Here is a 17,567-nt window from a genome sequence, read left to right as displayed (position 1 = left end):
CTGGAATCGAGAAAGCGAATCCGCCAAACTTTTTTTTTTACCAGGAATAAATGTAACTTTTATCCATACATTTAAAGACAACATTTAAAAACTAAATATCTTAATTTGTTTATCTGTGGCGATTTGGAAGACAGGCAGTTGATAGCATAAACCACCCCTTTATTATCAGTATTCACAAGTAGCCTTCTGTTCTGAAAAGCATTACCCCATAATTCTAAGGCAACAATTGGAAATAATTCCAACACCACAACATTTTTGCAAAAATCTTACACAATCCATTTCATAGGCCAAGGAGAAGCACACCAGTGAATCTGCCAAATAGCAGAAAAAACTACAGATCCAGCACCATCAGTGAAAAGAGAAAATGCTTCACTGGAAATAAAATCAAATTGACAAATGGCTTTACCATTAAAATTAGGTAAAATTGTATCCAGATCAACATATCCTCTTTAACGTCTCCCAACAATCGTACATGAGATGAAGGATTCTTCAACCCAGTAATAACTGAACAAAAAAAAACGCTTAGAAAAAAAAATTCTACCTATCGGGAGAATTCTAGTCGCAAAAGCCAACAATCCGAGCAAAGACTGCATTTCTTGCAAAGTCACTTTTTTACATCTAATAAAGGTAAGCAATAATAGAGAGATCTTATTAAATTTATCCAATGGAAGTCTAAATTCCTTGATGATTTGAGAGGACTACACTAGATACTCTCCAATAACACAAATTTTTGGTAAGTTTTTTGTATTTTAAGGCTATTGACATGTACAACTGTTTTACAAGCCTGTATTGTATTATTTGCAATTCAAATTATGTTTTCTATTTTCTATTGAAATGTAGAAGCTCCTGAGGAAGCGATTTCCTAAATCACAAAACATGTTGAGCTACTTCTAATGTTTCAAGAACCGCGTAGATCAGACCTGGGCAAACTACGGCCCGCGGGCCGTATACGGCCCGGCGGACCTTTTAATCCGGCCCACCCCCGCCGCCGAAACCGCCGCCGCTGCCACGTTAATCACCGCGGCGGGGAACATTAGACAGCGTTCGTTTGAACAGCTGTTTTCCCCGCCGCGCATAGACACTCCCCCTTGGACGGATCTGTCCAATCGCGAGCAAGGGGGAGTCACATAGACACTCCCCCTTGCTCGCGATTGGACAGATCCGTCCAAGGGGGAGTGTCTATGCGCAGCGGGGAAAACAGCTGTTCAAACGAACGCTGTCTGTAATGTTCCCCGCCGCGGTGATAACAGTAGGCAGGGCCGGGAGGGGTCACACGCAGCCACTTGTGCCAACACATGTAGCCACTTGTGCCAACACACGCAGCCACTGTGCCACCATAAATTGTCGCCACTGTGCCAATCACACGCAGCCACTGTTCCCAAACACAGCCACTGTGCCAATCACACGCAGCCACTGTGCCAATCACACGCAGCCACTGTTCCCAAACACAGCCACTGTGCCAATCACACGCAGCCACTGTGCCAATCACACGCAGCCACTGTTCCCAAACACAGCCACTGTGCCAATCACACGCAGCCACTGTGCTAATCACACGCAGCCACTGTGCCAATCACACGCAGCCACTGTGCCAATCACATGCAGCCACTGTGCCCATCAAACGCAGCCACTGTGCCAATCACACGCAGCCACTGTGCCAATAACACGCAGCCACTCTGCCCATCAAACGCAGCCACTGTGCCAATCACACGCAGCCACTGTGCCCATCACATGCAGCCACTGTGCCCATCACATGCAGCCACTGTGCCAACACACGCAGCCACTGTGCCAACACACGCAGTCACTGTGCCATCAATTGTTGCCACTGTGCCCATCACACGCAGCCACTGTGCCATCAATTGTCGCCACTGTGCCCATCAAACGCAACCACTGTGCCATCACACGCAGCCACTGTGCCATCACATGCAGCCACTGTTTAATCAATTGTTATTGATTAAACAGTGGCTGCCTGTCCCCAGCCTCTGTCCCCCTCCTGTGTCATGTCCCCAGCGTCTGTCCCCCTCCTGTGTCATGTCCCCAGCGTCTGTCCCCCTCCTGTGTCATGTCCCCAGCGTCTGTCCCCCTCCTGTGTCATGTCCCCAGCGTCTGTCCCCCTCCTGTGTCATGTCCCCAGCCTCTGTCCCCCTCCTGTGTCATGTCCCCAGCCTCTGTCCCCCTCCTGTGTCATGTCCCCAGCCTCTGTCACCCTCCTGTGTCATGTCCCCAGCCTCTGTCCCCCTCCTGTGTCGTCCCCAGCCTCTGTCCCCCTCCTGTGCCATGTCCCCAGCCTCTGTCCCCCTCCTGTGCCATGTCTATAACAAGTACTCGTACCAGTTTTCCAACAATGATATTTACTGCTTTTTATAAAGAAATACAATTGATTTTATGCAGTATTGAGTTTAGCCTTTTGGCCCGGCCCTCCAAAATATTTTTAGTTTCTCATGTGGCCCCATCGAAAAAATAATTGCCCACCCCTGGCGTAGATGATCACCCAGGAGATTCTCCTCTCTCATTCCAGCGTGGGCATCTTCATCATGTATTTCCCCGCAACAAGTGACACTTACCTTTGAGCGCCTTCCTGTGTTTTTTTCACGCAGTTCCTTTATTGAATTCTTTTGTTTTTCTTTTATGTATTCTATTGGATGCATTCAGTGTAAAATTTGTATACTTGTGCAATATTAAAATTTGTTATATAATTTAAAGTAGTGCCTACAAAGTCATTTTTTCTATATTTCTAACCCTATAAAAAAAACATATTCTACGAATCAATAGTCACTCCCAGAAAATCCAAACAAGCAACAGGCCCAACAGTTTTTTCTTCAGCTAAAAGGAACATTAAAATACTTACAAATACCAAAAACATAAAAACTATCAGGACTGCAGAGATAGAGGGAGAGATGCCAGTTCCTCTGCCGGCTTCTAAGACTGTTTACGTCATTGTTTGGTGACTATCCTGCACCGCCCTGTCCCTTCTCCCCACCCCCTGTGACATCATTCATGGCCGCTCTCAGACTTAAAATAAAGCCAGGACAGCGGTGCAGCGCCATGCCTACAGAAGACAGGCAAAACCCCAAGGGATATGGTGACATTGCAGAGCTTACCAATACCACACCTGTAGAAAATGTGTGCTGTCTAAGCAATATGGCCTGTGCCCCAGTACTCGTGGCACTCAGGTTCAGGAAGGTTTACTTCCAACTATCTGGGTCTTCCTGGGTTCCAACTAAGGATGAGCCGAACACCCCCTGGTTCGGTTTGCGGCAGAACATGCGGACAGGCAAAAAATTTGTGCGAACGCCGTTAAAGTCTATGGGACACGAACGTGAAAAATCAAAAGTGATAATTTTAAAGGCTAATATGCAAGTTATTGCCATAAAAAGTGTTTGGGGTCGGGTCCTGCCCCAGGGGACATGTTTCAATGCAATTCTTTTTTTAAATGGCCGTTTTATTAGGAGCAGTGATTTTAATAATGCTTGAAGTGAAACAATAACAATTAAATATTCCTTTAAATATCGTGCCTAGGGGGTAACTATAGTATGCCTGTAAAGTGGTGCAGTTTTCCTGTGTTTAGAACAGTCCCGCTGCAAAATGACATTTCTAAAGGACATGCAAAACAGTGGACAAATCTGCAGAGGAAGAGGCCAAAGAGGAAGGAGAGGAGGGGTGGAGGAGAGCGCTGTGGCAGAATCATCACTAGCATTTTGGAGGCGTGGTGGCAGGACAAGCTCCAACAATACTGAACCCTGTCCTGCATCCTTCCAGCTGCCAGCAGAGTTACCCATCGCCCCGTGAAAGAAAAGTAATGTCCCTGTCCATGCCTGCTGAACCATGAGTTAGCAGTAATATGCACCTTACTGCTGACTGCCCCTGTCCAACGAGGCCAAGACATTACTGGCATGTGGAAGACAGAGAGCTGGAATGGCGTTTTGGAACCTGCCACTGAGGTACCGCACATTCCATAAATTCACGTTAGAGTCTACCAGCTTAACCACTTAAGCCCTGGACTTTTAGGCAGCTAAATGCCCAGGCCAGGTTTTGCGATTCGGCACTGTGTTGCTTTAACAGACAATTGCGCGGTCGTGCGACGTGGCTCCCAAACAAAATTGACGTCCTTTTTTTTCCCACAAATAGAGCTTTCTTTTGGTGGTATTTGATCACCTCTGCGGTTTTTATTTTTTGAGCTATAAACATAAATAGAGCGACAATTTTGAAAAAAATGCAATATTTTTTACTTTTTGCTATAATAAATATCCCCCAAAAACATATATATAAAAAAAAATGTCCTCAGTTTAGGCCGATACGTATTCTTCTACCTATTTTTGGTAAAAAAAAAATCGCAATAAGCGTTTATCGATTGGTTTGCACACAATTTATAGCGTTTACAAAATAGGGGATAGTTTTATTGCATTTTTATTATTATTTTTTTACTACTACGAATGGTGGCGATCAGCAAATTTTTTTCGTGACTGCGACATTATGGCGGACACTTCGGACAATTTTGACACATTTTTGGGACCAATTTCATTTTCACAGCAAAAAATGCATTTAAATTGCATTGTTTATTGTGAAAATGACAGTTGCAGTTTGGGAGTTAACCACAGGGGGCGCTGAAGGAGTTATGTTTCACCTAGTGTGTGTTTACAACTGTAGGGGGGTGTGGCTGTAGGTCTGATGTCATCGATTGTGTCTCCCTATAAAAGGGATCACACGATCGATGCAGCCATCACAGTGAAGCACGGGGAAGCCGTGTTTACATGCGGCTTTCCCCGTCCTTCAGCTCCGGGGAGCGATCGCGAGGGGGCGGCTAGAAACGAATAGCCGCGCCCTCATCCCGGATCGCTCCCACGGAAGAACTGACCGCCGCATGTACCGGGGGGGTCCCGATCGGACCCGCGGAAAGGCAGGGACGTACATGTACGCCCATCTGCCTGTATGTGCCATTCTGTGGACGTATATGTACATGCGGCGGTCGTTAAGCGGTTAAAAGGCAGCAGTTTAGCAACTGGGGTAGGGAAATTTGCCTGCTAAAATCGGATGGTGGTGTACCGCTAGCAGATTGGCCGCAAGTACTTGAAACATCTATTGCTATGCCTACATTCCTCTCAGTGCAGGTTTCTGAGAGGACTGGAGGTATAGTGGGGTTGGAGATCCCAGATGAGGAGCAAGGAGACGTCTGCCTTGTTCTTTGATGTGGGTCTTTCAAGTGCTGTTGCCAACGGACTGCATGGGATGTAGTCATATGTCTGGTCAAGCTTGTGGTGCTGTTTTGGCCACACATGATCCGCTTCAGGCATAGGTTGCAAACAGCAAACAGCAACGGTGCAATCTGCTGCACACGTGTCAAAAAAGCCCACATCAAAGAACTTTTCAAAATAAGGGGGGGGGGGGTCAGCAGCGCCCTGCACCTGCTTAGCTCTGCATTGTGATGATGCAATAGGGTGTCTGCCATTAAGCTGCCCCCTGGAGGGCATCCTGCCTCGTTGGAGATGTGCCTCCTCCTCCTCCTCCTTCTCCTCTCTTCTATCAGGCACCCAAGTAGAGTCAGCGACCTCATGCGCTCACTGCTCGAGACTGGAGCAAACTTGGAAGTATGTTGCAGCTGGGGGAACACGACTACCAGGTTCTTGTTCTTCTTGGGCACCCCCTCTCTTTAGGCTCACGATACTCCCTTCCTCAACCTGGGTACCATCATCGGAGCCTTCAAATCGCTGCGCATCCTCAAGCAGCATGTACCAGACACTGGTCGAAAAGTTCGGGGGACTCCTCCGTGCATGATGGTGGGGCTAGGGAAGGAGTGACTGTTGACAAGGATCCAATGGAAGAGGCTGCACTGGCAGGCAAACTACTCTGAGCCTGGGTGACAGAGGATGAGGACGGCTTTGTTATCCACTCCACCAACTCTTCTGCAGAAAAAAAGGACAGGCGTGCCCCACAGCCACATTCAGAGGATTCACCGTATCCACAACCAGCACTGTTGACTAGACACAGAACCTGCTTGCCCTCTTTTGTGGTCTGGGAGCATCTACCTCTCCTTGGTGGCCTTCCGGACATGCTGTAAATTTTGTTTTGCAACACCACACTACACTGTATTGTGTACACCAGAAAAAAATAGTAGCAACTGCACTACGCGTGCACTGTATTGTGTACACCACCAGAAGTGTAATAGCAACTATGGTTGCACTGTACTGTGTACACCCCCAGAAAAGTAGTAGCAACTGCACTAGGGATGCACTGTATTGTGTACACCACCAGAAAAGTAGTAGCAACTGCACTAGGAGTGCACTGTATTGTGTACACCACCAGAAGTGTAATAGCAACTGCAATAGGGGTGCACTGTATTGTGTACTATGTACACCACCAGAAGTATATTAGAAAAAGTACACCAGGTATGGCCTGCAGTCAGTCAGATATAGGCTACACTGAATGCAGAGTATATATATAAATATTATACACACACAAGACTGGCTGTATATATATGAAATACACTGCAGCTAACTGAATAACCTGCCTGCCTGCTCAATCTAAATCACTCTCTCTCCGTCCACGCCAACAACACACTACACAGGGCTGATGTGCAGGCAGCCTTATATAGTGTGGGGTGTGGACTTAGTCCCCCTGAGCCATGATTGGCCAAAGGCACCCTGCCTTTGGCCAATTATGGCTCTATTAGCAGAGGGCGCTGGGATTGGTCAAAGCATGCAGGTCATGGCACATGCTTTGGCCAATCATCATACAGCAATGCACTGCGATCTTACAGTGCATTATGGGGCATTCCGCGCCAATCAAATTTGCCGTGAATGCCCCATAAGGTTTGTTTTTTTGACGAACGGGCGAACACTTGATGTTCTGATCGAACCTATGTTCGACCCGAACACCAAGCTCCTCCCTACTTCCAACACCAGGAGAAGCTGAACTTGGAGGGGTAAGTGTGGCAGAGGGTATACTGTATACTTGCAGCAACCAAAGTACTTACCAAATGCAATCAAAAGGTGGCCTGGCGCATGAACAAAAAGGAAGAGCACTTCAGTTGGGGAGGGGCTGTCTTTTATTTAGCTAGGAAGAGGTGGTCCTGTGGGTGCCAGTGAAGGAGTTAACCCATTGTGTGCTGACGTGAGGTAGGGCCAGGAATTTTTTATATACACAAGCCAGTATCCAAAAAGAGAAAAAGTTGCATAACATATGTTCTCCAGAGTTAAAATGTTGCGCTTTATAAAAAAAGAAAATATAAAAATACCTTTGTTTATTTTGGTAGCGGTGATGTGACCACTTTTTAAGAGTGTCAGTGTCCGGAGCAATGGGTGGCAGTGTGCATGCCTCCTACAATAACAATGCTCACATGTACTAAAGTTAAAGCAGAACTCCAGGCATTTAACACCCCCATCACCTACCCCATCCCCCCTTTCCCTGGTATTTTCCTAAAAAACCCTATTTTCTTTTAGTCTTCTAGCTGGCCTAGTGACATCCGCAACCCTTCTCTTGACATCTCTCACATGTCGCAAAGTTAAAGCAAAACTTCATGCATTTAACCCTCCGCCTGTTTTTTTGTTTTGTTTTTAAATACCCTTTTTTTTAAGTCTTTTAGCCGGTCATGGCAGCTTCCTCTTCTTCCTCCTGCATAGCAGAGGGGAAGCCATGCTTTCTGAACTGAGCAGCATGATGTTCACCTCCAGGATGGTGTGACTTAAGCCTCACACACGATCAGATTTTCTGCGGACAAAGCGTAGGACTTTTGTCCGAAGGGCATTGGCCAGGAGCTTGTGCATACAAACGGCAAAGAATTGTCGGCCAACAAACAAGAGAACAAAGTGGTGTTTCAGCTCTTTGGCGCCACACTTTGGGCAACTTCTGCTAATGTTGTGTTATGGTGAGCATTGCTTCTGAGAATGCGTGTTTGTACTTTGGAGTTTTGTCCGATCGGAAAATCCAACAACACACAATTGTTGGTGGACACTTAAAAATAAATAAAAAATAAATAAATATATATATATATATATATATATACATACACATACACACACTCATATATATATATATATATATATATATATATATATATATATATATATATATATAACACCTGAAAGACAAAGGCATACTAGCTCATTATGTAATACTCACCTCAGATCAAAGCCCCCACAGCCGTCCTTGCTGCGGCGGCCGACATCTCTCCCGGGGGTTACTGTGATTGGCCAGAGCCGCGATGACATCACTCCCGCACGATCGCCATTTCTAAAGTGCGCCTGCGCTGTTGTCTACTATTGTAGCTGGTGCCCGTCATTATTGTAAATATCTCCTAAATCGTGGAGGTTTAGAAGATATTTCGAGCACCTACAGCTAAAACTTAATCTAGGCTTGCCTGTAGGTAAAAGTGGTTGTACAGGGTGTACAACCACGTTTAAGCATGCTATCCCGTGGAAAATCTAACATCAATTGTCCGATGGAGAATACAAAGGGTCGTATTTTCCGCCAACAGCCTGTCATCACACAATTCCCGTTGGATAATCCGATCGTGTGTACGAGGCTTTATAGGGATTTGATTTATGATACATTTATGATGTTAATATTATTCATAAAGCAAGGAGAAAAAAATACAAAAAAATCCTAAAGCTTATATAGTTACAAGTTGCACATTGATTGATACATACAATTTAAGCTTTTGAGTTTATGTAAAAAGGAAGAAAGCCGTTTCCAACAACGAGAAGCTGCACGCTGCAATTTCCTCTCTGAATTACACGTCAGAGAGCTTCGCTCACATGCAAGTCACATGATGTAACTCTCACCAGCTGCCATACAATGTGTTACAGATATAAATGGCTTAGAACACAATGTAGGTGGTCATGTGACACAACAGACTGACGACTAGGTCTCTATACAGCTCATCTAGGACCTTTCACAGCGTACAGTACAGAGAAAATCGTAATGGCTCAGCCTTGTACTTCCATTCTTATTTGAGGCTGACCTGCTTAGGATCAGCTGTATGTGCAGACACAGGGTGTCAGTTTCATTACTAACACAATGTTCTGCAGCTGAATCCATTGTATTAATTGCTCTAAAATACACAATGATATCTGATAACTTACCAGCCTTATAGTAATGTGCAGTGAAAACAATAAACCTTAGCTATGGAAAAGACGCAGGAAACACGTAGTCACCACCCCTAATAGTTATAGAAGTAATCCCCGTGACAGTACTTTCTGCTAAACAGTGAAGTCAGCAGTAATCAAAGTTCAGGGTCAATAACCAAAGGAGATTTTTCTCCAAGGGAGGGAGTTCTTCAGTTATAACGAGACTGTGATAAGCCCAGATAGAACAGATAATGGCAATAAAGAAATTATCTTATATGTTTCAGGTCTTCCCCGTGATTGGAAATGTCACCAATTTAAACAATTAAAAATTATTTTTATTTATTCTTCTTTATTTTAGTCAAACACTTAACCACTTAAGACCCGGACCTTTATGCAGGTAAAGGACCTGGCCAGTTTTTGCGATTCGGCACTGCGTCGATTTAACTGACAATTGCGCGGTCAAGCGACGTGGCTCCCAAACAAAATTGGCGTCTTTTTTTTCCCACAAATAGAGCTTTCTTTTGGTGGTATTTGATCACCTCTGCGGTTTTTATTTTTTGCGCTATAAACAAAAATAGAGCGACAATTTCGAAAAAAATGCAATATTTTTTCCTTTTTGCTATAATAAATGTTCCCCAAAAATATATAAAAAAAACTTTTTTTTCCTCAGTTTAGGCCGATACATTTTCTTCTATCTATTTTTGGTAAAAAACATCGCAATAAGCGTTTATCGATTGGTTTGCACCAAATGTATAGCGTTTACAAAATAGGGGATAGTTTTATTGCATTTTTATAAAAAACATTTTTTTTTTACTACTAATGGCAGTGATCAGCGATTTTTTTCGTGACTACAACAATATGGCGGACACATCGGACAATTTTGACACATTTTTGGAACCATTGTCATTTTCAGAGCAAAAAATGCTATAAAAATGCATTGTTTACTGTGAAAATGACAATTGCAGTTTGGGGGGCGCTGGATGGGTTAAGTGTGACCTCATATGTGTTTCTAACTGTAGGGGGGCGGGGCTGGACGTGTGACGTCATTGATCGCCTTTCCCTAAATCAGGGAACAGACGATCAAGGACAGCGCCACAGTGAAGAATGGGGAAGCTGTGTTTACACACACCTCTCCCCGTTCTTCAGCTCCAGGGACTCCGGCAGGGATCGGGTCCGCGTGTCCCGCGGGCGCGGTCACGGAGCTTCGGACCGGGTCGCGGGTGTGCAATTAAAGAGGACGTACAGGTACGTGCTTGTGCCCAGCCGTGCCATTCTGCCGACGTATTTGTGCAGGAGGCGGTCCCTAAGTGGTTAAAGTGGTTGTAAACCCTTACAGACCACTTTTTACTACAGGTATGCCTATATTAACAACTTGCTGACCGTCTCACGTAGATATACGTCGGCAGAATGGCAGAGGCAGGCAAAGCAACGTATATATACGTTGCTTTGAACCTGCCCCCTAGCGGGCGCGAGCGCTCCCACCATGGTCTCCTTGACTGTGCTCACGGGACCCGCGGACACGATGTCCACCGGTGTCCCTTGATCAGGTCACAAAACGGCAGAACGGGGGGGGGGGGATGCCTTTGTAAACAAGGCATCTCCCTGTTCTGCCTGGTGACACAGCACTGATCGTCTGCTTCCTCTCATCGAGAGCAGCGATCAGTGACGTGTCACAGTAAGCCAGTTAGAATCACTCCCTAGGACACACTTAACCCCTTCTCCGCCACCTACTGGTTAACCCCTTCACTGCCAGTCACATTTATACAGTAATTAGTGCATTTTGATAGCACTGATCGCTCGTCAAAAGTGTCCGATATAATGTCACAGTCACGATAAAAATCGCAGATCGCCGCCATAACAAATGCAAAAAAAGTTAACAATAAAAATGCCATAAATCTATCCCCTATTTTGTAGACGCTATAACTTTTGCGCAAACCAATCAATATATGATTATTGCGTTTTTTTTCCCAAAAATATGTAGAAGAATACATATCGGCCTTATTTGAGAAAAAAAAATCATGCATACTAGCTTATTATGCCTTTGTCTTGCAGGTTTTCTTTTTTTTTTTGGGGGGGGGGGGTTACAACCACTTTAACTCTTTCCCTGCGGGAGCCGTTTTTGTGTTTTTTCACACGTTTAAAAAATAATTTTAGGCCTGAAGATTACATAAAACCCCAAAGATTATATATTTTCTGAAAGCAGCTCAGAGAACAAAATAGCGGTAGTTCCAATTTTGTATGTCACATGGTATTACTGCAAAGGTCTAGGAAACACAATATTTCAGTAAAAAACACCCCAACGTGAATTTTATGGCAAACGAATGCAATACACTACCCAAATTTTTAGTAAAATATAAAAAAAAAAAAAAAAACGAGGTTACACGGAGTAAATAGATACCCAACATGCCAAACCTTAAAAAAAAGTTGTGCCCGTAAAATGGCGTCAAACTTCAGTACCCTATATTTTTTATAGGCAACACTTCAAATGCCCCCTATAGGTATCAGTTTAGGGTTACGGAGGAGGTCTGGTGCTAGGATTATTGCTCTCAATCTGGCATACGCGGTGATATGTAACATGTGTATCTCAATCAAGGTTTTCACGTGTAGGCCTCCCGACACATGCGTTTACATTCGTGCGTGTGTATATGTGGAGGCCTCCCCAAAAAATTGGGGGGGATTTTATGTGCTTGGGTGTAACTATTTTTTTGCAAACAAAATAAAAAAAATCTATTTTTTTCATCACATAGGGGACAAACAGTTCCGCATGGGGGAACCGGAATCGGGGGGTGTGTGAAGGCGATCGGGCAGTAGCGGCGCTGCCCGAACGCTCTCCCCTGACAGGCAGCAGTCTGCCTGTCAGTTTCACACACACAATGCTGGTGGCTGCATCCCCTGGGACCTGGCGACAAAAGGGTTAAAGCTAAGGTCCAAGCAGATTGAGGCTGGGTTCACACTACTACACTACTTTCATCCTACTTTGCTCTGTGTTCAATGTTTCCCTATGAGAGCGTCTTGTAGTGTCCTACACAAGTCGGTCCGACTTTGAAAATGCTCCCTGTACTACTTTTGGTCCTACATTGATCCTACTTCAGCCCATTGAATATCATTGAAGTCGGACCAAAGTAGTATCCTGTTCATGAAAGTAGGATGGATGTAGGACCAATGTAGGATAAATGTAGGACCAATGTAGCAGAGCAAAGTAGGATGAAAGTAGTGTAGTAGTGTGAACCCAGCCTCAGGGATTGACAAATTTGCTTTAAATTTAGGAGCCAGCTAAAAAAGTTAGGAGCCAGTTTTTTTAACAAAAAAAATCGTATTGCCTGAACATGTAACAGATTCCTGAAGCTGAACTTATCCTTTAACCCTTTCACAGCCAGAGACGTTTTTTGCACACATTAAAAAAAAAATGTAGGCCTAAAGATTCCATAAAACCCACAAAGATTATATATTTTCAGAAAGCAGACATCCTAGAGAATAAAATAGTGCTAGTGCCAATTTGTTTATGTAACATAATATTACCGCAAAGGTCAGTAAAAAAAACACATTAACTACTTGACCTCTGGAAGGTTGTACCCCCTTCATGACTAAGGATGAGCTCAGGCAAGTCCACGTGCCCACACCCGCCAGGAAGCTGACTCTCCGCAGCGCTAATCACAGGTAGTGAGACATTTCCCGGTCCGTGGCTGCACAGAACGGGAAATGTCTTACTACCTTTGATTAGCACTTCCTGCGGGGGTGGGCACATGGACTTGCGAACACGCCTGAGCTCATCCTTATTCATGACCAGGAAATTTTTTGCGATACAGCACTGTGTTACTTTAACTGACAATTGGGAGGTTGTGCGATGCTGTACCCAAAAAAATTATGTATTTTCTTTCCACAAATAGATCTTTCTTTTGGTGGTATTTGATCACCTCTGTGGTTTTTATTTTTTGTGCTATAAACATAAATAAAAAAAAATAAAAAACACACAATATTTTTGTCAGGTCTGGTATGGTTATTAAGCGGGAGTTCACCCAAATTTTTTTTTTAACATTAGATTGATGCTCATTTTGTCAAGGGGAATCGGGTAGTTTTTTTTAAATCGAAGCAGTACTTACCGTTTTAGAGAGCGATCTTTGTCATGGACCATGGAGTAATGGAGTGGTTACTGAGCTATATTGAGACATTTCCATTATGTGATAAGCCTGTTTAAAGCCTTTGTGATTATCAGGTGTGGGTGTCTTCTGTCGGACACAGCCCGTCTGAAGATGTAAGTGTTTATGCTAAGTGCCTTTGTACTGTTCTAAAGGTCAGAAGCCTCCTGTCAGGAGCATTGAATTAGCATTCTATTGTCTAAAGCAATGTAACCTCTCAGAGGTAGTAATTAAGTAGACCGGGTTATTGTGTACATTGATTACCCCCTGGGGCTTCTGTCTCAATACACAAGTCTTTCTATCCAAGCTATTGGACCAATCCCTGTTGACTATTTCAAGTCCTCATTTGCATGGTCAAGGAGGACTTGAGTGAAGACTGGATACTTTACAATTGACCAATAGGAAAGCGGTTGTTGGGAGTGGGATGTTCCAAATTCTGTATAAAAGTGTGCTGTGTATTTGAAAATAAAGAGTCCTGCTTGAACTTACATACAGCCTGCCTGGTGTTTGTTCTTAATGGGTCTGAATGGCACATAGCTGTAGTTCGGACCCCGGAACCTTGGATGACTGGACCATCAGACGTTACAATCTGCAAGCTGACTCACTGGTAGCAGAGGAGTGTCGGGAGAGCAGGACCTGGGCGAGCAAGGATCTCGTCACATTGGTGGCAGCAGTGGGATTTGCTCTCCAGTTACCTGGACAACTCCGGACAACTCCAAACCACCACCATGAATGACCAGCTATGCAGCCTGGAGGAGAACCATGCTAAAAGACTTGCTTGAGAGCCGTGGAGGGACCGGTGGGAAGAACAAGGCCACCCTGATCATTACGCTAGCCGAGATGGATCAGAGGGATGGTGATGCAGGACCCCGTTCAGTTGAAGACTTGTTCCAGCAGCGAGTTCAACAACGGTTGGCATTATATGGTGCTAACCCATCGGAGACGACCATACAGAATACCATTAGAGACCTCCAGCTGCAGGAACAGAGAGAACGAGAGTGGCAACAGAGAGCACGAGAGCGGCAACAGAGAGAACGAGAGCGGCAACATGAGCTGGAAATCGCCTACAAACAGCTGCTAGACTCCGCTCAGCAGCAGGGTGGGGCTCCCTTTACCTGGGACTATGAGGAAATATCAGCTGACAGTGATGAAATCCTGGCTGATGAATCAGCAGTGGAAAATCGGGAGCTTGTCATTCCCAAAGCTGAAGTGCTGACTGCAGGGCTGAGCTCGGCTAACCTCTGCTCAGTAACTATAGCATCTTCTGGGTTTCATGGACAGGAGATGGTGAACCTCTATCCCCAGGCACCAGTTGTAGAGACAGGGGATTTGATAGACTTTTCTGCTGAGGAAGAACAACCTGGGGAGCCTCCAGCAGAAGAGCTGGTATCAGGGCCAAACCTCACTGTGCTCTGCCCAGCACCAAGGGCAGTATTTGTGGAGTTACAAGGAACTTCCTCAGCTGAAGCGCTGGTCACCGGACAGAGGAATCAAGACCTCTGCCCCACCCCTGTGGCAGTTCCGGAGGCTCAGGGTGAGAAGATGGTGATCACTCCCCAGCCACAGATTACAGAATGTATGGACTGTTCAGAGGATGTTATGGATTATGCACCCCCAGCAGAAGTGCTGGCAACAGGGCAGAGTGCTAGCCATCTCTGCCCAGCACCAGGACCAACTGTGGAGTTTCAGGGAGCCGGGGCGGTTGGCCCCCCTCCCAGCAACAAGCTGAGGTGGTAAAGCTCGTACTCCCAGCTGAATCACTGGCAGCAGGGCAGGATGCTACTGGCTGCTGCACACCACTACAGCTTGAGCGGATATCGGTGGATGGGACTGTGGTCCCCACTCACAGCAACCCAGCGGAAGAGCTGGCAACAGAGCAGAGTGCCCCGGGCCTCTGCTCTCAACTAACAGAAGAGGGGGTTCCGGTGGTAGTGGATGGGACTCCGATCTCCACGGACACAACCCCAGAACATGGTGCGGCACTGAGACAGGAGGATGTCGGCTTTGCTTTGCAAGCACCGGGGGATTTTTACCTAGCCTCAGTGGATGGGACTGCAGTCTCCACTGGTATACCCCAGGAATGGTGGCCAGTTGGCCCAGATTCCCAACGGCATGATGAACTGAGCCCAGCCACCCTGTCTTCTCTCCAGCGGCTGAAAGGACTCCAGGGAGAAGGGCCAGTCCAGGCCTCTCCCCAGCGGCAGGCGTGTTCTCTGAGAGAGGCAGAGATTGGCTGGGTGAGTAATGCTCTGTTTGGGACAAGTTATCTGGGGTACTGGGTGGGTACCGGAATTGGGGTCTCTCCCAGTGTTAGTCTCCTGCCAAAGGGGGAGATGTGTGACAGACCTAGCCGGGACAGGGGCTTTTGGAGAGGACTGAATGTGAGCCTCTTGCCATCCGATTATGGGCCAGGACCTCAAAACAGGAAGGCAGATGGGTCATCCCAGCGGACAGTCCTGGAACCTTAAGACTACTTTTCCAACATCCTCGAGTTGACCCGTTTGGGTCCCACTGCGGCTGTTGGACTGTTTCCCAGGGGAAGTAATGTCATGGACCATGGAGTAATGGAGTGGTTACTGAGCTATATTGAGACATTTCCATTATGTGATAAGCCTGTTTAAAGCCTTTGTGATTATCAGGTGTGGCTGTCTTCTGTCGGAGACAGCCCGTCTGAAGATGTAAGTGTTTATGCTAAGTGCCTTTGTACTGTTCTAAAGGTCAGAAGCCTCCTGTCAGGAGCATTGAATTAGCATTCTATTGTCTAAAGCAATGTAACCTCTCAGAGGTAGTAATTAAGTAGACCGGGTTATTGTGTACATTGATTACCCCCTGGGGCTTCTGTCTCAATACACAAGTCTTTCTATCCAAGCTATTGGACCAATCCCTGTTGACTATTTCAAGTCCTCATTTGCATGGTCAAGGAGGACTTGAGTGAAGACTGGATACTTTACAATTGACCAATAGGAAAGCGGTTGTTGGGAGTGGGATGTTCCAAATTCTGTAAAAAAGTGTGCTGTGTATTTGAAAATAAAGAGTCCTGCTTGAACTTACATACAGCCTGCCTGGTGTTTGTTCTTAATGGGTCTGAATGGCACATAGCTGTAGTTCGGACCCCGGAACCTTGGATGACTGGACCATCAGACGTTACAATCTGCAAGCTGACTTACTGGTAGCAGAGGAGTGTCGGGAGAGCAGGACCTGGGCGAGCAAGGATCTCGTCACAATCTTCTCCACCGCTTCCGGGTGTGGTCTTCGGGACTGGGCGTTCCTATTTGATTGACAGGCTTCCGACAGGCTTCCGTTGGTCGCATACATCGCGTCACGAGTAGCCGAAAGAAGCCGAACGTTGGTGCGGCTCTATACGGCGCCTGCGCACCGCCGTTCGGCTACTTTCGGAAAATCGTCACGCGATGTATGCGACCGTCGGAAGACTGTCAATCAAATAGGAACGCCCAGTCCCACAGCCCATACCCGGAAGCGGCGGAGAAGATCGCTCTCTAAAACGGTAAGTACTGCTTCGATTTTAAAAAAACTACCCGATTCCCCTTGACAAAACGAGCCTCAATCTAATGTTAAAAATTACGTTTTCGGGTGAACCTCCACTTTAAGGGAAACTCCACACCAAAATGTAAAAAAATAAAAATAGTGTAAGCGTCCCCACCAAAATCCATACCAGGCCCTTCAGGTTCTTTTTTGGTCTTCCTTTGTATCAGAAGGTTGCGGTTACGTTTTATTTGCTCTGTGTTTTATTTAAACTAAGAATATGTTACCCCAACATTTCATATTTTTATGAGTCTGTTGTATTATGTACTTGTGTTAAAGAGAATCCTGTTCTCTTTGTATTGCTTCCTTTGTATGAAATACCTGGTGATCCTGCCAGTCTCTCTGTTGTCCTATTTCAAACTGACCACACCAGACATGGTTAAAAGTAATATACCGCTCCAGGTAGCAGTCTAGAAATGTCTCCTACCTTGCATTAGATGGGTGCTGGCTCTGTATGCAAGATGCAAGCAAATGAAGAGATCCGGATATCCGCACTCCAAGATAATGTCTTCATTGAATGGAAAACAGTTCATACAGCAAACGGAGTCACGGATAAAACAGCTCATGCATTTCACCCCCTTTACCGATGCTTTAGTCATAGCTAAAATAAAAATCACAACATACTGATATACATATATATATATATATATATATATATATATATATATATATATATATATATATATATATAAACATAGATAGCAAAATGATCATGTATGTGATTACTAATACCATCATGTGTAGCCAATTAAACACGCACAATGATAATGGGAACAGCTGAAATCATTGAAAGAACCAAAAGGATCCAACAAAAGTCCCTGCAACCCTT

The 17,567-nt window shown here is 45.3% G+C and overlaps 1 protein-coding gene across 6 annotated transcripts in view; it reads right to left on the bottom strand.

Moving 5' to 3' along the window:
- The window catches only part of LOC120936599 (glutathione hydrolase-like YwrD proenzyme), a 138,440-nt gene extending 121,133 nt beyond the window's left edge, over positions 1-17,307 (bottom strand). For 4 of the 6 annotated variants that reach the window (XM_040349072.1, XM_040349071.1, XM_040349073.1 and 1 more), the window contains exon 1: positions 9,075-9,196. Coding sequence is in view for 1 of the 6 variants with exons in the window: in XM_040349070.1 (XP_040205004.1) it covers positions 17,166-17,304 (139 nt within the window). In the remaining 5 variants the exon portion in view is untranslated. Of the gene's footprint in view, positions 1-9,074; positions 9,197-17,165 lie in introns of those variants that run through there. The other 2 variants (XM_040349070.1, XM_040349075.1) reach the window with 2 other exon arrangements.
- Positions 17,308-17,567: the final 260 nt, after the last annotated feature.

Source organism: Rana temporaria, chromosome 4, assembly GCF_905171775.1.
Source record: "Rana temporaria chromosome 4, aRanTem1.1, whole genome shotgun sequence".
Taxonomy (NCBI): domain Eukaryota; kingdom Metazoa; phylum Chordata; class Amphibia; order Anura; family Ranidae; genus Rana; species Rana temporaria.
The sequence above is the reverse complement of the archived record's forward strand: the minus strand, read 5'-3'. Positions and strand labels throughout refer to the sequence as shown.